The 25,964-nt window shown below is 45.5% G+C and overlaps 1 protein-coding gene across 5 annotated transcripts in view; it reads right to left on the bottom strand.

Moving 5' to 3' along the window:
- Positions 1-20,638: 20,638 nt before the first annotated feature.
- LOC140424929 (metalloreductase STEAP2-like) overlaps positions 20,639-25,964 on the bottom strand; it is a 108,451-nt gene continuing 103,125 nt past the window's right edge. For 4 of the 5 annotated variants that reach the window (XM_072508602.1, XM_072508603.1, XM_072508604.1 and 1 more), the window contains one exon: positions 20,639-22,169. In XM_072508602.1, coding sequence (XP_072364703.1) covers positions 21,885-22,169 — 285 coding nt within the window. In that variant the 3' untranslated portion in view covers positions 20,639-21,884. The remainder of the gene's footprint in view (positions 22,170-25,964) is intronic. The other variant, XM_072508606.1, reaches the window with a different exon arrangement.

Below are 25,964 nucleotides of genomic sequence, written 5' to 3'. Positions count from 1 at the left end.
TTACTCCTCCCCATTGGTGTAACTGAGCCATCCACAGTGCCGTGAACTTAGTTCTGGCTGCACTTCCCACAGTAACGGTTGCTCTCACTGTTTTTCAACACAGAAAAACGATTCTTGAGTGACTTGCATTCTGGGTCTTTTCTAATAAGCTGCCTGTTCTCCCCCCCCCCCCCCCCCCCACCCACCTTTCTTCTAAATGGTGGCCACCCATTACCTCTCTGACTGCATTTCTTTAAGCTGTGGGGTGACCATGTCTAATAACGTGCTATCCACATAACTCTCAGCCTCATGGATGCACCTCAGTGCCTCCAGCTGGTGCTTATCCTCCGAGACCCGGAGCTCAAGTTGGTCAGACCGGAGCCACATCTTGCATATGTGGTCATCCAGACTGCACGGAGCATCTACAAATTCCCACATGCTGCAGGCGGTGCAACACACAGGACTGAGCTCCCCTGACATAGAAGCATAGAATCCCAACAGTGCACAAGGAGGCCATTCAGCCCATCAAGTCTGCACTGACCCTCTGAAGGAGCACCCCACCTAGGCCCACTTCCCCGCAAACCCATAATCCCACCTAACCCTTTCGATACTAAGGGGCAATTTAGCATGGCCAAACCACCTAACCTGCACATCTTTGGACTATGGGAGGAAAACAGAGCACCTGGAGGAAAGGAAACGCATGGAGACACGTTGAGAAAGTGCAAACACCACACAGCCACCCAAGTCTGGAATTGAGTCCGGGTCCCTGGCACTGTGAGGCACTGTGTTGCCATAACTTTAGTTAAAAGACTCCGACCTTAAATTTATGCCCAGTCAGAAAGTTATTTGGTTTTTTAAAAAAATCTGGAACACTTACCTTAACATACCTTTAAAATGGAGAAAACAACTTACCTACCATGTACCAGTCAGCTCGCTTCCTTGGGCTGACATCACTTTTCAGAAATTGACATCAACCGTAACTGTGCCGCCAAGTGGCGGAATGCTCTGCTCCATCCTGTAATGATATCATGGTTGTCTTGTAATTCCCCGACTGATTACTAGGAGTCTCATTAGTATATAAGTGAATGTTAGAGTCAGGTGACCTTAGATTGACAGGAGAGCTGGGAGAGAGGTTTCTTGTGCATGATCATACTTTCATTCATCTGTTTTATATATATTTGACCCACAGTTAATGTTAATAAATTGTTTATAGCTTTAGCTACAAGTGTTCTTGTAATATAAATCAGGCCATCCGACAAGAACATTACACATCTCGCTGCTCCCTCACAGGTCATCTCAGGTACCTGGAAGTTAACTCCTTGAATCTATATTTCCTAGTCACTTATATATATATTTTTATATATTGCAGCTGTTTGAAGTTCATTGGCTTTGTTTAAAATTCTGGAGTTGAATTAAGTCCAGGTAACTGCACTTTGGTGGAGACAATTTTCTTTCTTTTAATTCCGTGACCGTCTCCCAGAAATCAATGGGTTTTTCCTGAGGTCCTTTCCGATGGCCAGTCACTGCCTCTGTGAATAATTGTTAGTGTTCAGAGCTTCATAGAGAGGGAGAGAGATTCCTTACTGTTTCCTTCAGCAGCTTTTTCAGATGATTTCTCTCTGTTTCTGGTTTGGCAAAACCAGTCCTTAAACCTCCCCTGAAAGGAATTTGATTTACATATCTTGCAGTCATTGTCGTAGAATAAGTAAGCAATTAAAAAAAATTTCATCTCAGAAACATTCGACACATTTTAAAAATGTAGAAATTAAGTTACTTTGTACTCCACTGGGAGCTTCGGAGGGTCTATTGGGTGTAATTGGCTGGTTAGCAGTTCCCATTATTGAAATTCAGCACTTTGTATATTTCATGCCTTCCTTTTACGAGTCTTTTTTTGAACTGGAAATGCAAAATGTCAGGGCTGTTTTGCACTGAAAATCATGCAGGAATTATCCTGAAAAATGGTCAACTCACAATATCAGACTAAGGGAGTGGGTTAGTGTGTGGGGGGAGGGGGTTTGTGGGTGTTTCTTTCACTACTAGTTCAGTTTGCGGTGGGTGTATTTTCTTTATGTGTAAAATGTTAGAAAGCTTAATAAAAATATTGCAAAAAAACTTACAATATCAGATATCAGGTGATTGGTGGTAGCCATCTTTGGCCAATGCATCTTGTGAGTTCTTTTAAGAAACAGGGGAGGGATTCTCTCAGCCCAGGCCGGGCTGGAGAACCGGTGGGATGTGCGCGAAGCCGCCCCGACGCCTGTCCACCGATTCTCCAGAGAGTGGAGAATCGGCGCCATTGGTGCCGGTGCAGCGGCAGTTGCCCCCCCCCCCCCCGGCGATTCTCCATCCGGGATGGGCCGAGCGGCCATGCAAGAAATAGGAGTCCTGCCGGCACCGTTCACACCTGGTCTTACCCAGTGGGACCTCGACGTGCATGCATCCGGGGGCGGCCTGGTGGGGAAGAGGGATCCGACCCCGGGGGGGCCTCCGCTGTGGCCTGGCCTGCGATGGGGGCCTGCCGATCGGCGGGTCGGCCTCTCGGGCTGGGGGACTCTTTTGTTCCCCACCGGCCCCTGTAGCCCTATGCCATGTCGCGCGGGCCCGAGCGGAAAAGGGAGCAACTGCGCATGCGCGCATTGTTGACTTCTTTATTTCTATGTGAACCATAAGCTGTTTCTTATATTGACTGAATGACCACACAACCTGTATATTAGCTCAAAAGACAGTTTATTAACAAATACACTTGTTTTATATGCACTGATTCACATTACGCACTGAACTAAACCTAATACCTAAGATGACCTTTACTTAACTTCGGGGTGACTGGCTCTGTGCGGGAGATAAGGCCTTTATCTGTGTCCACGTGGGTCGGTTGGAAGTCTTCAGGTTTGTCTCGGCTGGGCTCGTCCTTCAGGTAGCGATCGCGGGTCCTTGAACTTGGCTGGTTGATATGCTGCAATTGGACGCACACAGGTCGGTCCAAAAGAGGCCGATCCTTAGTGCGCAGGGTTTCTTATCCTTCTTTTTTGCGCCCTTTTGGGCAGTCCTAACTCGTGATCCAATGGATCTATAGGGTTCCGATTGATCCTTGCCAATTAGGGGGCAGATACCTTGGTGGCTGAGCGGGTCCCAGCTGTTATTGTCGCAGGCACGTAGGCCTTTCCAAAGAAGGGGAAGTGGCGCCGGTTAGTCTGCTACTGTTGTAGTTCCTTGATTCAAACTCTATAGTCCTGGGGGAAATAGTTATTGACTTTTAATGGGTGCAAGTTTCGGTCAGGTCTGGTTTCTTTGCACAATACACAGAGGCTGTGTACTTGTCTGTGTCCAAGTTGACCACAATTCCCATGGTCCTTTGCAGGTGGCCATTTTAGATGGCTACAGCATTGGCACCGGTCCCACTGCACACACGTGCAATGGCACCGATCCCACTGCACATGCGCAGACCCACAGCGCCCATCTGACGCCGGGGATCAGCAGCTGGAGCAGCGTGGGTTGCTCCAGTGCCGTGTTGGCCCCCTGTAAGGGTCAGAATCGCTGCTCCTGAGGCCATGTTGACGCCGTTGAGAAACGCGACGGCGTTTATGATGGCGTCAACACTTAGCCTCAGGATCAGAGAATCCCGCCCCTGGTTCCCTGTAAACAGTTCACTATGTTTTTTGTTAGCTGGTGAAGATATGGGTAGATAGCACTCATTCAGTTTCCTGTCGCGACATTGCTTATTTATATTGTTATAAATACCTAGTTCATAGTAATATTTTAGAGGTAATTTTTTGTTCTGGAAAAATTAAAGTTTAGCTGTGGAAAATGGGAAAAATGCAGACCATTACTCCACAACTAATGGCATTGTGGATGTACACCAAATGGGCTGCAGTGGTTCAAGAGGCAGCTCCCCCCCACCCCCCCCCCCCCCTTCTCAAGGGAAATTAGACATGGGCAATAAATACTTGTCTAGCCAGTGACACCCACATCCCATTAAATAATATTTTTAAAAATACACATAAAAGGTTGGGGCCATGTCGACTTAAAAGCCAGAAAGGTAAGACCATGAAACAGCAGCTGGGCTTACTTAGCTGGAGAATTGGAGATGAGCCAATTTTACTGCTTGCAAAGTAATGCAGCCCAGAAAATTGTTTTGTTTTGCGAGTTAAAGCTACAATTAATTTGGAAGTATTCAGTGAGCCCCGGTAGGTTACGTCATCATTGAGATGAAGGGACCCTATGAAACTCCAAGTGTTTCAATTTATCTGTGAATTTGCTGGAGGAGTGAGTTTTCTGCAGAAGTAGAAAAGGCCATACCAAAAACGTGCTTCTATTAGCAGGCTGCAAAAGTGCTGCTGTTAGCTAGCTCTATGTCGTCGGGGCTTAGGAGAAGTCCCAAGAGCTGTTAGCTCTGCGCAGGGCTCAGGAGAAGTCCTGGGGAACCGAGAAGGTGGCATAAGGCCAGTGGCTCCATGCTAGAAGGGCTGAGGACATAGGACAAACCCTGGGAGCCATGCACAGATGGTGTAGCTGGGGAGATTGAAGCTTGCTTAAATCCAGGGACAGTGTGAGCCCTGTGAAGCAAGCTGGTGATTTAAAGTGTTGAAATTTACCAGTAAGACGAGGCTGGAATTTAGACTCAGAAATCGAGGGCGCGATTCAATGGAAAGAAATTCTATGTCTGGTTTCGACCACATTTAGCAGGGTGTTTATTAGCGCTGAGAAAGACCCTGCTATTCAGTGGCATTTAGCCTTTTTCTGGGGGGGAAACGCCCCACCGATGCCACACTTCAAGCTCAGTTTGCCAGTGCATGAAAATATGTGCAGATCAGGGCGCCATTTTTAAAGGCAGCCCGATCTCCTAAACAACCCTGTTATGTTGTCCCCTGTGGTTGTCCCCCTCTCGAACAGGTATACCCCTTCGGATACTGTCGGGGGGGGATAGCCTATCAGGGGAAAACAGCAGCAGCCAGAGCAGTGGCACCACGGCTGGCTCTGATGTTCAGTAGGGAGGGTCAAAGCGCAGAAGAGCAATAGTAATAGGGGACTCTATAGTCAGGGGCACAGAGAGGCACTTCTGTGGACATGAAAGAGACTCCAAGATGGTATGTTGCCTCCCTGGTGCCAGGGTCCAGGATGTCTCCGAACGGGTAGAGGGCATCCTGAAGGGGGAGGGCAAACAGGCAGAGGTTGTTGTACATATTGGTACTAACGACATAGGCAGGAAGTGGCATGAGGTCCTGCAGCAGGAGTTCAGGGAGCTAGGCAGAAAGTTAAAAGACAGGACCTCTAGGGTTGTAATCTCGGGATTACTCCCTGTGCCACGTGCCAGTGCGGCTAGAAATAGGAAGATAGAGCAGCTAAACACGTGGCTAAACAGCTGGTGTAGGAGGGAGGGCTTCCGTTATCTGGACCACTGGGAGCTCTTCCGGGGCAGGTGTGACCTATATAAGGACGGGTTGCATCTAAACTGGAGAGGCATACATATCCTGGCCGCGAGGTTTGCTAGTGTCACATGGGAGGGTTTAAACTAGTATGGCAGGGGGGTGGGCACGGGAGCAATAGGTCAGAAGGTGAGAGCATTGAGGGAGAACTAGGGAATAGGGACAGTGTGGCTCTGAGGCAGAGCAGACAGGGAGAAGTTGCTGAACACAGCGGGTCTGGTGGCCTGAAGTGCTTATGTTTTAATGCAAGAAGTATTACGGGTAAGGCAGATGGACTTAGAGCTTGGATTAGTACTTGGAACTATGATGTTGTTGCCATTACAGAGACCTGGTTGAGGGATGGGCAGGATTGGCAGCTAAACGTTCCAGGATTTAGATGTTTCAGGCGGGATGGAGGGGGATGTAAAAGGGGTGGCGGAGTTGCGCTACTGGTTAGAGAGGATATCACAGCTGTACTACGGGAGGAAACCCCAGAGGGCAGTGAGACTATATGGGTAGAGATCAGGAATAAGAAGGGTGCAGTCACAATGTTGGGGGTTTACTACAGGCCTCCCAACAGCCAGCGGGAGACAGAGGAGCAGATAGGTAGACAGATTTTGGAAAAGAGTAAAAACAACAGGGTTGTGGTGATGGGAGACTTCAACTTCCCCAACACTGACTGGGACTCACTTAGTGCCAGGGGCTTAGACGGGGCAGAGTTTGTAAGGAGCATCCAGGAGGGCTTCTTAAAACAATATGTAGACAGTCCAACTAGGGAAGGGGCGGTACTGGACCTGGTATTGGGGAATGAGCCCGGCCAGGTGGTAGAAGTTTCAGTCAGGGAGCATTTCGGGAACAGTGACCACAATTCAGTAAGTTTTAAAGTGCTGGTGGACAAGGATAAGAGTGGTCCTAAGGTGAATGTGCTAAATTGGGGGAAGGCTAATTATAACAATATTAGGCGGGAACTCAAGAACCTAGATTGGGGGCGGATGTTTGAGGGCAAATCAACATCTGACATGTGGGAGGCTTTCAAGTGTCAGTTGAAAGGAATTCAGGACCGGCATGTTCCTGCGAGGAAGAAGGATAAATACGGCAATTTTCGGGAACCGTGGATAACGAGAGATATTGTAGACCACGTCAAAAAGAAAAAGGAGGCATTTGTCAGGGCTAAAAGGCTGGGAACAGACGAAGCCTGTGTGAAATATAAGGAAAGTAGGAAGGAACTTAAGCAAGGAGTCAGGAGGGCTAGAAGGGTCACGAAATGTCATTGGCAAATAGGGTTAAGGAAAATCCCAAGGCTTTTTACACGTACATAAAAAGCAAGAGGGTAGCCAGGGAAAGGGTTGGCCCATTGAAGGATAGGCAAGGGAATCTATGTGTGGAGCCAGAGGAAATGGGCGAGGTACTAAATGAATACTTTGCATCAGTATTCACCAAAGAGAAGGAATTGGTAGATGTTGAGTCTGGAGAAGGGTGTGTAGATAGCCTGGGTCACATTGAGATCCAAAAAGCCGAGGTGTTGGGCGTCTTAAAAAATATTAAGGTAGATAAGTCCCCGGGGCCTGATGGGATCTACCTCAGAATACTGAAGGAGGCTGGAGAGGAAATTGCTGAGGCCTTGACAGAAATCTTTGGATCCTCACTGTCTTCAGGTGATGTCCCGGAGGACTGGAGAATAGCCAATGTTGCTCCTCTGTTTAAGAAGGGTAGCAAGGATAATCCCGGGAACTACAGGCCGGTGAGCCTTACTTCAGTGGTAGGGAAATTACTGGAGAGAATTCTTCGAGACAGGATCTACTCCCATTTGGAAACAAATGGACGTATTAGTGAGAGGCAGCATGGTTTTGTGAAGGGGAGGTCGTGTCTCACTAACTCGATAGAGTTTTTCGAGGAGGTCACAAAGATGATTGATGCAGGTAGGGCAGTGGATGTTGTCTATATGGACTTCAGTAAGGCCTTTGACAAGGTCCCTCATGGTAGACTAGTACAAAAGGTGAAGTCACACGGGATCAGGGGTGAGCTGGCAAGGTGGATACAGAACTGGCTAGGTCATAGAAGGCAGAGAGTAGCAATGGAAGGATGCTTTTCTAATTGGGGGCTGTGACCAGTGGTGTTCCGCAGGGATCAGTGCTGGGACCTTTGCTGTTTGTAGTATATATAAATGATTTGGAGGAAAATGTAACTGGTCTGATTAGTAAGTTTGCAGACGACACAAAGGTTAGTGGTATTGCAGATAGCGATGAGGACTGTCAGAGGATACAGCAGGATTTAGATTGTTTGGAGACTTGGGCGGAGAGATGACAGATGGAGTTTAATCCGGACAAATGTGAGGTAATGCATTTTGGAAGGTCTAATGCAGGTAGGGAATATACAGTGAATGGTAGAACCCTCAAGAGTATTGAAAGTCAGAGAGATCTAGGAGTACAGGTCCACAGGTCACTGAATGGGGCAACACAGGTGGAGCAGGTAGTCAAGAAGGCATACGGCATGCTTGCCTTCATTGGCCGGGGCATTGAGTATAAGAATTGGCAAGTCATGTTGCAGCTGTACAGAACCTTAGTTCGGCCATACTTGGAGTATAGAGTTCAATTCTGGTCGCCACAATACCAGAAGGGTGTGGAGGCTTTAGAGAGGGGGTAGAAGAGATTTACCAGAATTTTGCCTGGTATGGAGGGCATTAGCTATGAGGAGCAGTTGAATAAACTCGGTTTGTTCTCAGGGGAACGACGGAGGTTGAGGGGCGACCTGTTAGAGGTCTACAAAATTATGAGGGGCATAGACAGAGTGGATAGTCAGAGACTTTTCCTCAGGGTAGAGGGGTCAATTACTAGGGGGCATAGGTTTAAGGTGAGAGGGGAAAGGTTTAGAGTAGATGTACGAGGCAAGTTTTTTTTACACAGAGGGTAGTGGGTGCCTGGAACTCGCTACCGGAGGAGGTGGTGGAAGCAGGGACGATAGTGACATTTAAGGGGCATCTTGACAAATACATGAATAGGATGGGAATAGAGGGATACGGACCCAGGAAGTGTAGAAGATTGTAGTTTAGTCGGGCAGCATGGTCGGCACGGGCTTGGAGGGCCGAAGGGTGTTCCTGTGCTGTACATTTCTTTGTTCTTTGTTCTTTTGGACTGACCTGATTCATACTACACTCCTGTATGCTTCACCCGATGCCTGTGTCTATGTATTCACATTGTGGGCCTTGTGTTGCCCTTTTATGTATTTTCTTTTTATTTCATTTTCTTTTCATGTACTAAATGATCTGCTTGCAGAAAAGTATTTTTCACTGTATCTCGGTACCTGTGACAACAAACAAATCCATCCATCCATCTTTTAATTCCCCTTAGTGACATCAAGTCATAAAATCCGTAGAGTGCAGGAAGAAGCCAATCCGCCTTTTGAGTCTGCATCAACGCTCCAAAAGAGCACCCTACCTCGGTCCACCCTATTCCCGAAAACCCACCTACCAATTTGGACACTAAGGGGCAATATTAACCCCACCTAACCTGCACCTCTTTGGACTGTGGGAGGAAACCAGAGCACCCAGAAGAATCCCACACTGACAGTTGGATGCAACAAGGCTGTTAAACCCCGCTCCATCTCAGATTGAGATTGAAACCTTGGGAGATGTGCCGTCATTGAGGCAGTCTGAGTTGAAGGGGCTTTGAGGGAATTTGGAGGCTTTGATCTTAGAAAGGGAAAAGTTTGGCGCCTCATTCGGGAGAGATGGATTCAATGAGGTTGTTTGACTCACAATGTTTACTGACATCTGGGTGGGTTGCTGAGATCTGTCTTGGTCACAATCACTATTTATTGTAGTGTGTTGTATTCAACCACAGTTTGCCTGTTAATTCACATTGACCCCACATTAACCTGAATGTTAGAGTATAAGATAGATATTATAAATTGTTTTATCTTTTTGACCTTGTATGGTAATGTTTATTTTTGTTTGTTCAAAACCTGTGACTTTATTCTTGTAGCAAGTGTGTTGAATTTCAAACTTTTGTCTACTTTAACCAAAAGGTTATTGTTCTCAACCGGAGTCTAGGTTAGGACCATAGCAATATGGATTTTTAAAAACAATGTATCCAAAATTAATTTTCACGTGGACAACAAAGTGAAATTGAAATGTGAAATGAGGAGGTGGCAGACTAAGGTGAAGCAAGGCCATGAGAGAAATCTGAAGATGATAGAAAGACTCTGTAATAAGTCTGTAAACTGATTAGAAAGTCCAATGGATGTTATTTTTTTTTTCAACCCTGGCTCCATGCCACAGTGGAATTATATATCAGATAATGTTAAGGCCAAGCGCATCCGAAACCGGTTGGCGTTCATGCATTCCTGTGTCAGATGAGTATCAAGCTGCAAAGCTATGTAAAGCGATCTTTGATTCATTTGACAATGCTGTTATACCATTAATAATTAACAAAACCTTGCATTTAATTAGCATCTTTAACATAAATAAACATATGAGGTGCTTCACAGTAATTAAAGCAAATTTGGACAGCAGAAAGGTTTGTGCCAGTGCATCCCAATACAGGTTACAATTACATGTTGCATCATTTTGCAAAATTGGTTGTCAGCCAAAGATATTTTGCTCAGATTTATAGCCAGGTAGCCTCAATTATTAAAATGCAGAAGCACCATTCTACTTGTCTGTAGCCATCTGGGATGGCCACTTCCCGATTACAAAATGGACACTTTGCAAAGATTGCAGGGAAAATGGACAATACTAAGAAAGCAAGCAGGTGCAAGGTTTGTCTGTTGATTGGAGCCGTAGCTCCCAGACAAGACCGATACTGCAAAACCATTAGCATACTAATGAGCCATCCCCGGGAACAAAAAGGTAACATTTAAGTAGACAATACCAAGACAGACACACGGGCGCCAGAGGAGACCAGAACAAAGCAGGCCAACGGCCACCTAGGACACGCCCAGCAATCAGGGCATCCACCCCTCTATTGGAGGAAATCGATGGGAACGATTGGGAAATGGCCCAATTAATTGGGGCCAAGTTCAAGGCCTGCCCAAAAGCGCGCAAAGCCCCTTTTGGGTATAAGAAGAATCCCCCAAGAGAGAATCGCTCTCTTGCGGCTCCGGCTCGCACCAAGGAGAGACCTGCCCAACAGCAACATCAAAACAAGTAAGTTCAAGGTCAACGCACGCTACGAGACAGACGCTCCTAGCTGTTATTCCGTACCAATGCGACTCCAGCAGCCTCTGAACCGAACAACGGCCATTGTTCCTCTGACTGTGTGGGCGCCCGAAGCTAAGTATAGGCTTTTAGAGTAGTGATAGTTTAGTTTGTAGAGTTTTATGCATGAGTATATTTGACTGTGTGTGTAAATAAATGAGCATTGAGTTTGAACTTACTAACTGGTGTATCGAGTCTTTGATCAGTATTCGGTTTTTAACCTTGTGGCGGTATCGAAAGATACCTGGCGACTCTAGAGCAAATGTAATTAGAATTAAGGAAGGCGACCATATTGGCCGCTATCTTCAGAGCCAAATTAAGAGAAATACAATTAGCAACATTTACTGACGACTCTGGTGGGACTCGACTTAGAAGTGGCCTAACCACTCCGAGAGAACCCAAATTTGAATTAGAATCCAATTGGAAACAGAAAAACCACAAGTGTAAGAACAATACTGATCAAATCTTTGAGTTTCGGAAGTGTGTTAATGCATGCATACTAACAGGGATACAAGGTAAACCTGAGAGATTTTGATGCGTAAAACTATCGGGCGTTTTGTAGGCCGGAAATTAGTGTACGCCGTACCCTTGTTTACATCACCACTTTATCACCCCCTGTTCCAAATTCAGTAGAGAACCCAGATAGAGAAAATGGCAATGAAGGCAATGGAACGCCTTATGGAACCCCCAGGAATTTGAGGTCGCAGCGACCAGTAGAGTAGGACAGTGTCCCGTATGGGAAGAGGAAATCAGAAAGTACCTCAAAGAGAAAGGTGGCCCCTTTGGAGCGAATTCTGCGCGAATGATGAAACAGGTCCCGGGAGTATAGGACATACTTGGTGGGAAAATCTGTCAGGGATTCACAAGAAGAGCTTAGGGAAAGCTCGCAAGCCGATGGCAATTGTGTCCTGCTTGGCAAAATTGCGAGGCACAGAGGAGGTCATTCGGACGCTCCATAGAGAGATAGAGGGGAGAGACAGAAATAGTGAGGGAGATGTGAGCGAGTTTGAGAAAGAGAATAAAGATTTGAGAGAACAGTTAGCAGCGAGGGACAGAAAGATGGATGATGCCAAGAGGGCACACCAGTCTTGTCTCGCCTATTTGAGTAGTTTTCAGATTCAAAATGATAAGGCCTACCTGGACACGCAACGTGCGGTCTTGGGAAGACAAGAAACTGAACAACAGGTAGAGAAATTGCAGAAACAGTGCAATGATTTGAAAGCAGCCCTACGAGCGCACCACACTTCCATGACGGAACAAAGGCAAAGCTAAGTAGATCACGCAAAGTGCCGGAAGCAAATTGCAGAATTGCAATCTCTGCTTTCCGTTCAGAATGGGTTTCAAAATACGTTTTGACCCCAATTAGACCAGGAAAACGGCCCCGATTGGCAGGAGTTAAATGAGACTGCCCACAGATAGGTACATGGGACATGTACGCAAGAAAAACCCCAAAAGAGGAAAGCACCCCAACCCCCGACTGAACAGGCAGAACACCCCCCCCATGAACCCTGTAACCACACACCGCAGGGCCGCAGCAGAAGGAAACGCAGATTTCCTATACACAACCCCTTTAAGCATGACCCAATTACGGGACGCGTGTGGAAAGTTTACGCCATTCCTTCCCACATCAGACCCCCACCAGTATTTTGCTAGAGTCAAACAGCAGGCTACCATGTACGGCTTGGACGAAAAGTAGCAAGTGAATCTCACAGTTTTAAGCCTCAACCCTTCAGTCGTGGCAGCTCTTCCCGACCCACAGAATGTAGGAGGAGGCACACTCCAAGAGATGCACACAGCGATCCTAGATGCGATCAGCTATAATAGAGACCCCGTAGAAGGCCTAAACATGTGTAGGAAAAAGGAGACAGAGCACCCCACAGCGTTTGCTGGACGCTTGTGGATACATTTCACAGCAATTTTCGGAGAGTTAGCCCGCACCCATTTGTCACCAGATAACATGGCCGAATGGACTCGAATCCTAGTCTCTCATGCGACAGAGGCAGAACAGAGAGCCTGCGCACATTATGACCCCTCAGACGAGGCCCACAACGAGAAATGGGTTTTGAAAAGATTGTCCCGCGCTTGGGAGCAATCAGTCCAAGGCAAAACCGTATTTATAAAACCAAATGAAGAGCAGGCAGATATGAATCAAGTTAAAGCGCACCAGAACCAGGCATGGGTAAATGAGGGCAGGAACAGCCCACAACAGCCTAAATCCCAGGAATGCTACAACTGTGGGCAATTAGGACACTTTGCACGAGAGTGCAACACACCCCAAAAGCAGCAGAGAAGCCAACAGACAGGCACCCTAAATATGAATAGGGCAAAGCTAATCCATAGCGTTAGCGCCGGTTCAGAGACCATAGACATGAACGGCACCGACTGACGGTGTTCGGGCTCCCCAACTTGGGTCTGCGACACCCTTTGGGACATGTCCGGTAGACCGGTCGTAGCAGGCAAAGTTCGGGGACCCCCGTGGAATTTCTTTGGGACATAGGAGTGTCCCGCACCACACTCAATTCCTCCACGATGTTTCAGCGAGACACGTGGCCCACAACAGACACCATCACACTCAGCGGCTTTACAGGTCATTTACAACAAGGACACATCTCAGCCCCTGTAGAGATACAAATAGGGAACATCACAACTAAACACCCCGTAGTTTTGGTCGATCTACCCCAGACAGCTGAACACACCCTAGGAATCGATTTCATGAGTTCCCACAATCTCTCTTTTGATCCAGTTATTAAATGTGTTTGGAGAATGGCAAAGGCAGCACGAGCCCCCGCCATGCTCACACCATAGAAAGCATCCTATCAGGCTGCATCACAGCCTGGTATGGCAACTGCTCGGCCCAGGACCGCAAGAAGCTTCAGAGAGTTGTGAACACCGCCCAGTCCATCACACAAACCTGCCTCCCATCCATTGACTCCATCTACACCTCCCGCTGCCTGGGGAAAGCGGGCAGTATAATCAAAGATCCCTCCCACCCGGCTTACTCACTCTTCCAACTTCTTCCATCAGGCAGGAGATACAGAAGTCTGAGAACACGCACGAACAGACTCAAAAACAGCTTCTTCCCCACTGTCACCAGACTCCTAAATGACCCTCTTATGGACTGATTTCATTAACACTACACCCTGTCTGCTTCATCCGATGCTAGTGCTTATGTAGTTACATTGTATATGTTGTGTTGCCCTATTATGTATTTTCTTTTATTCCCTTTTCTTCTCATGTACTTAATGATCTGTTGAGCTGCTCGCAGAAATATACTTTTCACTGTACCTCGGTACACGTGACAATAAACAAATCCAATCCAATCCAATGAAAGCAGGATTAGCTCAGTAGGAGACTTCTGGTTCGACCCTCAAGCCATTAGTCAGGACAAACAGGTTAGGGAAGTCCTGCAGCAACACAAAGCAGCATTTGCACAGCACAAGCACGATTGTGGTAAAATCACTGGCTTGGTAAATATTACAGGTCCCGACCCCAGACCCCAAAAGCAGTATGGTTTTCCCCAAGAGGCAGAGGGAGAAATCTCAAAAGTAATAGAGAGTTTGCTGGATCAAGGCATATTCAGATCAGTAGCCTCCACAAACAACGCACCAATTTGGCCCGTCAGGAAACCCGATGGATCATGGCGACTGACCATTTATTACCGGGAACTGAACAAAGTAACTCCAGTAGCAGCCCCCACCATAGCCACGAGTCCCGAGACCATGCTCAAACAGGGACTCCAATCAAAAAAAAATTCGGTTTTGGACATTAGCAACGGGTTTTGGTCCATTTCATTGGATAAAGCGTGCCAGTACAAATTCGCCTTTACATTCCAGGGACAACAATATACGTGGACGTGCCTTCCACAACTCCCCCTCCATTTTCCACCGACAGGCTGGCAAATGGACCAGCAAGATTTTCCCGCCCTTATTGCCTGGTCCAGTATGTAGATGACTTGCTACTACAGACAGACACAAAGGGAGAGCACATTTCGCTTCTCGCCAAACTCCTTGCACTTCTAAAAGAAATTGGATGTAAAGTCAACTCCAAGAAGGCCCAGGTTCTGCAGGAAAAAGTGATTTACTTGGGTACAGTAATCACACATGGTAAACGCGAGATCGAGCAAAAGAGACTTGACTCGATCATCAAATTTCCCCTTCCCCATAATGTCTCAGCCCTCTGGTCATTTTTAGGACTGGATGGCTACTGCCAAAACCATATAGACGGTTTCGCCACAATAGCAGCGCCCCTATCCGACCTTGTCAAGAAAAAGGCACCTTGGGAATGGCTTCCACAGCACATGGATGCCGTGGATGCTTTAAAAAGAGCCTTCAGCACAGCCCCCACATTACAGGTCCCAGATCCACTTTCCCCGTACGCAATCGAAGTTGCAAGCACTAACCTAACCCTTTCGGCCGGGCTGCTCCAGGAACGCCATGACCAATTACGCCCCATAGCATACGCCTCACGCGTCTTAGATCCTGTCGAGCAAGGATTTTCTGCCTGCGAAAGGCACCTGCTCGCAGTTTTTTGGGCAGTACAGTACTTCGCCTACATTACTGGACTTAACCCCATCATCATTCTCACTGAACACACCCCAACACAGCTATTATTAGATAGTCGACTTAAAGATGGCACAGTCAGCCAAATCCGTGCAGCCCGTTGGACCCTTCTTTTACAGGGACGGGACATCATGGTAAAGAGAACCAAAACCCACACTTTCCTAGCCGACAATTTGCAGTATGCAGGAACCCCTCACGAGTGTGAGATCATCACCACAAAACACAACGCAGGCCCATTTATACCTAAGACACCTCCCAGGAAAACAGGTAGTACACCCCAGAGGCCCCAGCCCACAGACACGTGAGCACCCCTGAAAATTAATGTGGATGGCTCCTCCACAGTTTTGAATGGAAAGAGAATTATCGGTTGCGGCATTTATGTAGAGGACGCGCAGGGACGTGCCCTAAATGAGATCTCATTAAAGTTGCCAGGACACTTAGGCTCGCAGGCAGCAGGACTGGCAGCAATCACTTATAATCTAGACCACCCCGGCTCGTTCCCGACCCCAGCAGACATCTATTCGGACTGTTTGTATGTCTGTAATAGTTTAACGGAATTCCTACCCGTGGGAAATGAGAGGATTTGTTTCCGCAGACGGAAAGCCCCTACCCTCAGCCCCATTACTCCGACATATCCTAGAGACAGCCAAAAATAGGAAATATGGCATAATTAAAGTTCACAATCATCACCGTTCTTCCCCCTCCCCCACCCCCATGTAACATTAAAGCAGACGCGCTAGCGAAGGCAGGTTCCAGGCATGGTTACTTTTGCCCCACCCCCCACCCGCACCCCAGTTTACGCGGTTCAGGTCTCACAGACCAACATTCAGGATCTAGCAAAGGCACAGAAGGAAGATGAAAAACTCAGGGAAGTTTTAAAAGGAACCTTCCCAGCCACGTATGACAAGTTTAAAAACGCAATCACCACACACGACGGTGTGATTTTAAAAGAAGGCATTTATGTAGTTCCCAGCCAGGACAGGAACCAGATTATTTGTCAGTTCCATGACAATCATGGACACCAAGGCATTGAACGCACCCTAGCCCACCTCAGACCGCTCTGCTGGTGGCCTGATTTAAAAGCCGATGTTACTCACTACATAGAAAATTGCTTGATCTGTGCCCAGAACAATTCGGACAGATATGCAAGAAAGGCTCAGCTTAGTCACACCCACCCCGTTAATGGCCCCTGGACAAATTTGCAGATAAATTACATAGGACCCCTTCCCCCCTTGCAGAAATGGTTATAAGTATGTGTTGGTGGTCATCGACACCTTCACAAAATGGGTGGAAACACAGCAGATCTTTACAAGATGGGGCCTCCCACGCAGTATAGAATCCGATCAAGGCCCCCATTTTACAGGACGAGTAATGAAAAACGTCCTCACAATTTTCGGAATCAGGCAAAAATTTCACATAGCATACCACCCCCAGTCAAGCGGCATTGTAGAGAGGATGAACAGAACTCTAAAAGCCACTCTCAGGAAAATGGTACAACAGACCAACAGCACCTGGGATTCAGTTCTCCCATTTGTTTTGATGTTCCTAAGAAACACGATATCCACGTCCACAGGCTATACCCCCCACAACCTCATGACCGGACGCCCCATGAAAGGGACAGAGTATTTATTAGGACTGGATTTGGCCAGCCCCGCAGTCACCACCCTCACGCATGAAAATGCTGTACAACAGTTACTTGAGAACATAAAGACAGCCCAACTTGCAGCAGCTGTGAGACTTGGGACCAGGAGAAAACAAAGCAAGGCTTGTTTCGACAAAAAGGTACACGCCACCAAGTTTGTAGTAGGGCAGCAAGTGATGCTTTCCCTATACAACCCCAGTTCATTCCTTTCCCCCAAATTTTCCGGACCGGACTCTATTTCGGACAAAGTCACCCCTCTGTATACAAAATCACATATCCCAATGGCAAGTCTGCGTGGTTCCACATAAACCAGCTTAAGGCTTATGGCTCGCAGAACAACCATTCACACCACATCCTGCTCGCAGCAGATGAGCACGCCCCGCCCACAGATGACGTATTCCTACCCTCCCCCAGCCAGTCCAGCCTGTCCTCAGACACAACTTCAACTCCACCCGCAGAGGCACGACTCCGCCTCTCCCTTCCTTCAACCAGAAGCGACAGCGACAGTGATAGCGAGTGATACCGACAGCAATGACGACAGCCACAGCACACCACCTTATAATTATATTCCTGCACCAGGCCCCACTCCCATGATTCCAGCGACCCCTTTGAAGTCACATACATCAAAGCCCCTGACCAGACCCACAGCCCGATGATTACAGATTACAACCTAGCAGCTCCAACCTCGACACACGATTCTGGCACCGCGACAATTCGTTCAGGCTCATCCGGAATGATGAGATGGACCCCAATTCACCCCAAGCAGCTTTAGCCAAACTACTCCAGTCAAGAGTATGGCAGCCAGAAGGTGATGACATAGAGTCTGACTCCCACCAAACGAATCCCTTTGCGACCCTGTTCGCTATTGAACAGTGAGGTGTCCAGATAATGGAAAAAAGGAACCGATGGAGAGATACCGTATCTCTCCATCGGTTCCTTTTTTCCATCATCTGATGGAACCTGCACCATGTTTGTTGTATGTTTGTTCGTTTAATGTACATGTTTGTTTGTAAATTTGGAAGTTTTTCATGGCCCCACGCCACCATCCTTTTGACGCCCAATGCCTGTTAATGGAACAAGTTTGTCCCCAGACAACCATTCAGAGGAACTAGTTTGTCGACAGACAACCATTCAGAGGAACTACTTTGTCGACAGAACACCACTCATAGCTACTCTCCTGATTCGATCACGAGAGGCAGCCTCCCACGACAACCACATTCCTACCCGTTCTTGCCCGTCACCCAGGCAGTGGAGAAACGGCATTGGTCCCCGCCCTGCCTGAAAACCTCCCTCTGGTCAGCTACGCTTGGGTAGAGCACAAACGGCACTGATCACCGTCCTACCCGGGGATTCAACCCATTTCTTATACGCCGCGGCCCATACGCACCCTATTTTGGCACTTTCAGTTCGAACCTCTTTTGTTTGTTTTTGGCAACCCTTAGGTTGCTTCCGTATGCTATTTACATCCTCTTTTTAAAAAAAAAAAATGTTTATTAAGAATTTTTAACAAAAGTTTGAACCATACAAAACAACCCCCCCCCCTCCCCATAACACAAAAGAAAGAAAGCTCGCATAGCAAGACATTAACATGGCACGTCAATATGATACAGAGCTTCGTACATTGGATTCCTCCCGTACATATCAGTTTCCCGGATCGTTCATGTATTTTCTTGCTCAAATGCCCCCCAGAAAGGCCCCCCCGCCCCCCCAGAAAGATGTTCCCCCCCCTCCTCCCCCCCTGGGTTGCTGCTGCTGCTGTCCGACCTTCCTCTAATGCTCCGCGAGATAGTCTAGGATGCTATTTACATCCTCAAACACTAGGATGGTAGATCGCACAGGCTGTGAGAAAGCTCGCGCTATGTCAGTATTTTTTTCTCGGATGTCTTGTCCCAAATATTTGGTTTAAAAAAAAAATGGGGGAGTCACTGATGGTGACCAATCATAATGGGTAATTGGCAACAAAGGACAGACAGGCATACGAGATATTAAGCAAAATAATAACAGATATTATGTTTGTGGCCATAAAACCCCGGAACCTCAGGAACCCCAGAGAATGGAGACAGAAAACGGAAAGATGAAGACAACCTTCATGTTCACCTGGATCTTAGCGAGATCCCTTCAGTTGCGCGCGGACGCTACCCACCTGACCCCTACCACACAAGTCGTGAATGATTCCCACCCATGCCATACACAGAACCCTGAGATAGTTAGTCCTAAGGCAGTTAACAATACCCCAACCTAGTGTGATAAGTTTATTACCTGGTATTCACTATCCTACATAGTAGAAGCCCTCTTAGTACTGGCGATACTTTGCAGTGTCATGCAGACACTTAGAATCAGGAAATGGCGAAGGAGGGTGCTCTAGCGCCCCGGTATACACATTTAGGTCCCCTATTTTCGGACTTCACCAAACCCCGAACCCCTTGACATGAATTAAAGTGCACCCGCTTCTCTTTATTTGTGTCTTGTTCAATAAAAAAATGTAAACCTCTGTGTCTGACTGCCAGGCCAGAGAAACTTGTGTTGCTGCTATTTTGTACATTTAAAGCGTTGTAGATTATTTTTGATTGTTTGAGTGAGGATAGTTTATTGAGGATAGTTAGAGGTTCCAGTTTTTAAATTTTGTAATGCATGCCTGAATGTCACAGCGCCCCGTAGAGTTTTATACTGATGTATGTAAGTAAAATGATTTTAGGTAAAGAATTGCATTTCATAGGATAGGGCAGTGTAGAGCCCATGAACTGCTTACGGGTGTCCCGCTTGGTCAGAGAATGAAGAAGACGCAGTAATGTGATCCTTCACGCTTCGCATTGGGGATCACAAGGAGGGTGTGTAGCCATCTGGGATCTCCACTTCCCGATTACAAAATGGACACTTTGCAAAGATTGCAGGGAAAATGGACAATACTAAGAAAGCAAGCAGGTGCAAGGTTTGTCTGTTGATTGGAGCCGTAGCTCCCAGACAAGACCGATACTGCAAAACCATTAGCATACTAATGAGCCATCCCCGGGAACAAAAAGGTAACATTTAAGTAAACAATACCAAGACAGACACCCCGGCGCCAGAGGAGACCAGAATAAAGCAGGCCAACGGTCACCTAGGACACGCCCAGCTATCCGGGCACCCACCCCTCTATTGGAGGAAATCATGGGAACAATTGGGAAACCGGCCCAATTAATTGGGGCCAAGTTCAAGGCCCGCCCAAAAGCGCGCAAAGCCCCTTTTGGGTATAAGAAGAATCCCCCAAGAGAGAATCGCTCTCTTGCAGCTCTGGCTCGCACCAAGGAGAGACCTGCCCAACAGCAACATCAAAACAAGTAAGTTCAAGGTCAATGCATGCCACGAGACAGACGCTCCTAGCTGTTATTCCGTACCAATTCGACCATAGAAGCCTCAGAACCGAACAATGACCATTGTTCCTCTGACTGAGTGGGCGCCTGAAGCTAAGTATAGGCTTTTAGAGTAGTGATAGTTTAGTTTGTAGAGTTTTATGCATGAGTATATTTGACTGTATGTGTAAATAAATGAGCATTGAGTTTGAACTTACTAACTGGTGTATTGAGTCTTTGATCAGTATTCGGTTTTGAACCTTGTGGCGGTATCGAAAGATACCTGGCGACTCAAGAGCAAACATAATTAGAATTAAGGAAGGCGACCATATTGGCCGCCATCTTCAGAGCCAAATTAAGAGAAACACAATTAGCAGCATGTCTTGTGGAGATAATAATCAATAGACGGAATGAAAATACACACGAGGAATTATGCAGGGTGCATGTGAAAATGGACATGTAGGTGCTAACATGAGAAATCACCTTTGTATCCTAATCACTAACATTGTTAACATTTGTTTAAAAACAGAAAATGCTTGGAAATGTAATTTTTTATTATGTGTAATGAGCAGTTCAATCAACAAAGACTAAAATATAAATTATAACATTGATGGATTTAATGAAAAATAATGAGATTAATATATATATATGTATATATATAAATAAAATGTGTTACACTTTGACATAAACAACTATAGTATAATTATTAACACTGCACATTCGTGATGTGCCAAAAATAGTACTGGGCTTGTGTGATAATGCAGTGATATCCCACTTGTTCCATGGTAAATAACAATTCCTTTGAAAATCTGATCTAAATTGTTACCCAACTGTCAAATAATCATTTACACATGTAGAACTTACATTGGTTGGTCTAAATTCTTATTCTACTGAAAGCAACATTTTAATTCCTGAACAAAAATACATTTCCTTTTTGTTACATCAGTTGCACAAATATTATCTTATCCCACAAAAACAGTTAATGGCCTTTGCTGTTCGAATATTCTCAAAGGATTTAAAGAAATTACAAGTTTAAGGAGTTATGTTTAATAAACACCCAAACCCATGTGAAAAAAACAGAATTATAACAAAATGCCCATCCTAATTTACCAGAAGCAGAATTTTAAACAAAAAATACCAGTACAGACTAGGACTCAAGCCAAGAACCTGATCAAACTATACACTACGTCATTATCATTATGTCCTGATCAGGGTGCTGATCAGGGTGCATTTTCCTCAGCAACTTTAAAAAGCATGTAAATTTAATAATTTAAGTTTTCTTTTTACATTAATTACATTTCATGTTTGAATAGAATGGTACTTGGAATCCAAATTTCAAAGAGCATTCTTGGCAATGTTAGAGAGGAAACAGGTTCATCAAACAGGATAGAAAGTAAAAACATGTAACAGATTCTCCTAACAGGGTCCAGACATCACATTACTAAAACACTTACCATTTTAAATCACTGCATTAGATAATTTCAATACTGAATTAATTTAACGTGTTAAATTTAAAATTTGGCACCAACAAAATAGAGGATTGAATTCATAACATGCTACTTACGAACCGAGTTCATCTTGTGAGCGAAATCATGGATTCTCACACACGATTCACTATTATACAGTTTTGTACTCCATCATTAGACAGCAGGCAAAATACAGCTGGGGTTTCTAAGATGACTTGTCAATAACTTAGAACATAATTAAACAAACATGACACAGCAGTCTTAATTTCATACGGTTGAATGGCTTTAAATGGAATCATCTTTTGGAAAAATGTCACATAACGGTAACTCTTTCTGGAGATGCTTGAAGCACTATTGTTGAAGTATCATTTGTGAATTGGCTCTTTTCCCAACCCTTGCGTATTTTTCTCAATCTTCTTTTGATGCATGGAAGCAACAAAATAAGTTTGCCAAGGATGACTGTGAAAGGCAGAATAAGAGCGAGTACAAAGTTTGGCGGTGTGTAAAACCTGTAGTATTGCTCCTCAAAAGCTCGTTTCCATCCATAAATCAGAACATGAAAGGTGCTGATAAGGAGGGCCACATAACCAAGTGTAGACTTTGGGAGAAAAGAAAGGATATTATTTTCTCAGTAAAATCAATTTTCATCAATCACTTTGTTAAATTTTGTATACAGTGTCTAAGTGGTAACATTCAGCAGAGTCATATGCTTGTGAGGAATGAAAACCAATATTTTTATTCTGTATCATGGGTTTTTCTTTCCAAATAAGACCCGTAGTGCTTTAAACTGGAACACAGTAAGAATTCTTAATGTATTAGAATTAGAACATACAGCGCAGTACAGCCCTTCGGCCCTCGATGTTGCGCCAACCTTTGAAACCAATCTAAAGCCCATTTACACTATTCCATTATCATCCATATGTTTATCCAATGACCATTTAAATGCCCTTAATGTTGGCGAGTCCACTACTGTTGCAGACAGGGCATTCCACGCCCCTATTACTCTCTGTGTAAAGAACATACCTCTGACATCTGTCCTATATCTATCTCCCCTCAATTTAAAGCTATGTCACCTCGTGCTAGCCATCATCATCTGAGGAAAAAGGCTCTCACTATCCACCCTATCTAATCCTCTGATCATCTTGTATGCCTCTATTAAGTCACCTCTTAACCTTCTCCCGAACGAAAACAGCCTCAAGTCCCTCAGCCTTTCCTCATAAGATCTTCCCTCCATACCAGGCAACATCCTGGTAAATCTCCTCTGCACCCTTTCCAATGCTTCCACATCCTTCCTATAATGCGGCGACCAGAACTGCACGCAATACTCCAAATGCGGCCGCACCAGAATTTTGGACAGCTGCAACATGACCTCATGGCTCCGAAACTCAATCCCTCTACCAATAAAAGCTAACACACCGTACGCCTTCTTAACAACCCTATCAACCTGGGTGGCATCTTTCAGGGATCTATGTACATGGACACCGAGATCTTTCCGCTCATCCACACTACCAAGAATTTTACCATTGGCCCAGTACTCTGTATTCCTGTTACTCCTTCCAAAATGAATCACCTCACACTTTTCTGCATTAAACTCCATTTGCCACTTCTCAGCCCAGCTCTGCAGCTTATCTACGTCCCCCTGTAACTTGCAACATCCTTCTGCACTGTCCACAACTCTACTGACTTTAGTGTCATTCGCAAATGTACTCACCCATCCTTCTACGCCCTCCTCCAAGTCATTTATAAAAATAACAAACAGCAGTGGCCCCAAAACAAATCCTTGTGGTACACCACTAGTAACTGAACTCCAGGCTGAACATTTCCCATCAACCATCACCCTCTGTCTTCTTACAGCTAGCCAATTTCTGATCCAAACTGCTAAATCACCCTGAATCCCATGCCTCCATATTTTCTGCAATAGCCTACCATGGGGAACCTTATCAAACGCTTTACTGAAATCCATAGAGACCACATCAACTGCTTTACCCTCATCCACCTGTTTGGTCACCTTCTCAAAGAACTCAATAGGGTTTGTGTGGCACGACCTATCCTTCACAAACCCGTGTTGACTATCCCTAATCAAGTTATCCCTTTCCAGATGATTATAAATCCTATCTCTTATAATCCTTTCCAAGAGTTTGCCCACAACAGAAGTAAGGCTCACTGGTCTATAGGTACCGGGGTTGTCTCTACTCCCCATCTTGAACAAGGGGACAACATTTGTTATCCGCCAGTCCTCTGGCACTATTCCTGTAGACAATGACGACATAAAGATCAAAGCCAAAGGCTCTGTAATATCCTCCCTAGCTTCCCAGAGAATCCTAGGATAAATCCCATCCGGCCCAGCAGATTTATCTATTTTCACACTTTCCAGAATTGCTAACACCTCCTCCTTATGAACTTCAAACCCATCTAGTCTAGTAGCCTGAATCTCAGTATTCTCCTCGACAACATTGTCTTTTTCCTGTGTGTATACTGACGAAAAATATTCATTTAGAGCCTCTCCTATCTCCTTGGACTCCACGCACAACTTCCCACTACTGTCCTTGACTGGCCCTACTCTTACCCTAGTCATTCTTTTATTCCTGACATACCTATAGAAAGCTTTAGCGTTTTCCTTGATCCTCCCTGCCATGTACTTCTCATGTGCCCTCCTGGCTCTTCTTAGCTCTCTCTTTAGGTCCTTCCTGGCTAACTTGTAACTCTCGAGCACCCTAACTGAACCTTCACGTCTCATCTTTACATAAGCCTCCTTCTTCCTCTTGACAAGTGATTCAACTACTTTAGTAAACCACGGTTCCCTCGACCACGTCCTCCCTGCCTGACAGGTACATACTTATCAAGGACACGCAGTAGCTGTTCCTTGAACAAGCTCCACATTTCAATTGTGCCCATCCCCTGCAGTTTCCTTCCCCATCCTATAAATCCTAAGTCTTGCCTAATCGCATCATAATTGCCTTTCCCCCAGCTATAACTCTTTCCCTGTGGTATATACCTATCCCTTTCCATCGTTAAAGTAAACTTAACCTAATTGTGGTCAATATCACCTAAGTGCTCATCTACCTCCAAATCTAACACCTGGCCTGGTTCATTACCCAGTACCAAATCCAATGTGGCCTCGCCTCTTGTTGGCCTATCTACATACTGTGTCAGGAAACCCTCCTGAACACATTGGACAAAAACGGACCCATCTAAAGTACTCGAACTATAGCGTTTCCAGTCAATATTTGGAAAGTTAAAGTCCCCCATAACAACTACCCTGTTACTTTTGCTCCTATCCAGAATCATCAGAATCAAACAAATGTATTTGTTTTCACAGAAATGCTTAAGCTATGTGCGAAAAATAAAGCAGTTTAGTCTATGATGTATTATTGATTGGATTCAATCTTGCTCGTCTTGCATACATACAGGATTAAATCTAAAGGTAATTATAAAAAAAACATTTTTGATGGAGTCAAATGATTGTCTCCCTAGCATCTATATCAGACGAAGGGTTGTTCGATAGTGTTAATCTTCCACTTGCTGAATTTGCAGAGAACATGTAGCTGCATTATAGTGCCTAGAATTTCCTATTTTATCCCTGGATTTCATTATGGTTATCTCGGTATTAAACAGACGAAAGGCATACTCTCATTCATAGGAGATGCTTACATAAATAGCCAACAGCCAGAGCCAAAGCCTATGAATGCCCAAGAATATAATAATGGAGTATATGCATCTGTCCCATATATATATTATAATTTCTATATAATTCATATATTACATTCTTTTGTAGATTTTTCCAGTATGGTTAGAGCCAGTTAGTGTCAGTTCATCTACGGTTGTGTGATGTAGTGCGGGTCGTAAATGTTTATGCTTTGAACATTCTGTTCAAATGAATTTATTGGAAAAGTAAATTACAGTAACTCAACCCAAGAATGTCATAGTGACCTCAGAAATTTCCTTTGGCTTGGCAATTCTTCATCAGATTTCAGCTCACAAAACTGAGAGGTTGAAATGTTCCATAATTTCACAATATTAATTCTAGTTAGATGAAAGATTGCTGTAATATTACGCTAAACATATTCTGATGTTTTAAATGCAATTCTTCACCAGTTCGTTGGCAACAGGAATCTCTGGTCTCACCGGCAGTGCACCCGCGCCCGCTTGTTTCCTGGCGGCATGGGATGGCATCATTGGGAATTGCCATTGACAGCGGTAGCAGCAGAGAAGCCCATTGCCAACGAACAGCGAGCCAACTCCCGATGTGGCTGGGAGGCTGGAGAATCCTGCCCTTTATTTCTGTTCTGCCACTTCACTTACCCCACCACCCTCCCACCCTATTCTCCTGGTCAATTATGGACAAAACTATTTTCTTTCTTGCCTCCTCTTGCTGAAGGGGGGGGCAAAGGTT

The sequence above is a fragment of the Scyliorhinus torazame genome, chromosome 6, assembly GCF_047496885.1.
Source record: "Scyliorhinus torazame isolate Kashiwa2021f chromosome 6, sScyTor2.1, whole genome shotgun sequence".
NCBI lineage: Eukaryota > Metazoa > Chordata > Chondrichthyes > Carcharhiniformes > Scyliorhinidae > Scyliorhinus > Scyliorhinus torazame.
Note: the sequence above shows the minus strand (reverse complement) of the source record. Positions and strands in the feature narration are given on the sequence as shown.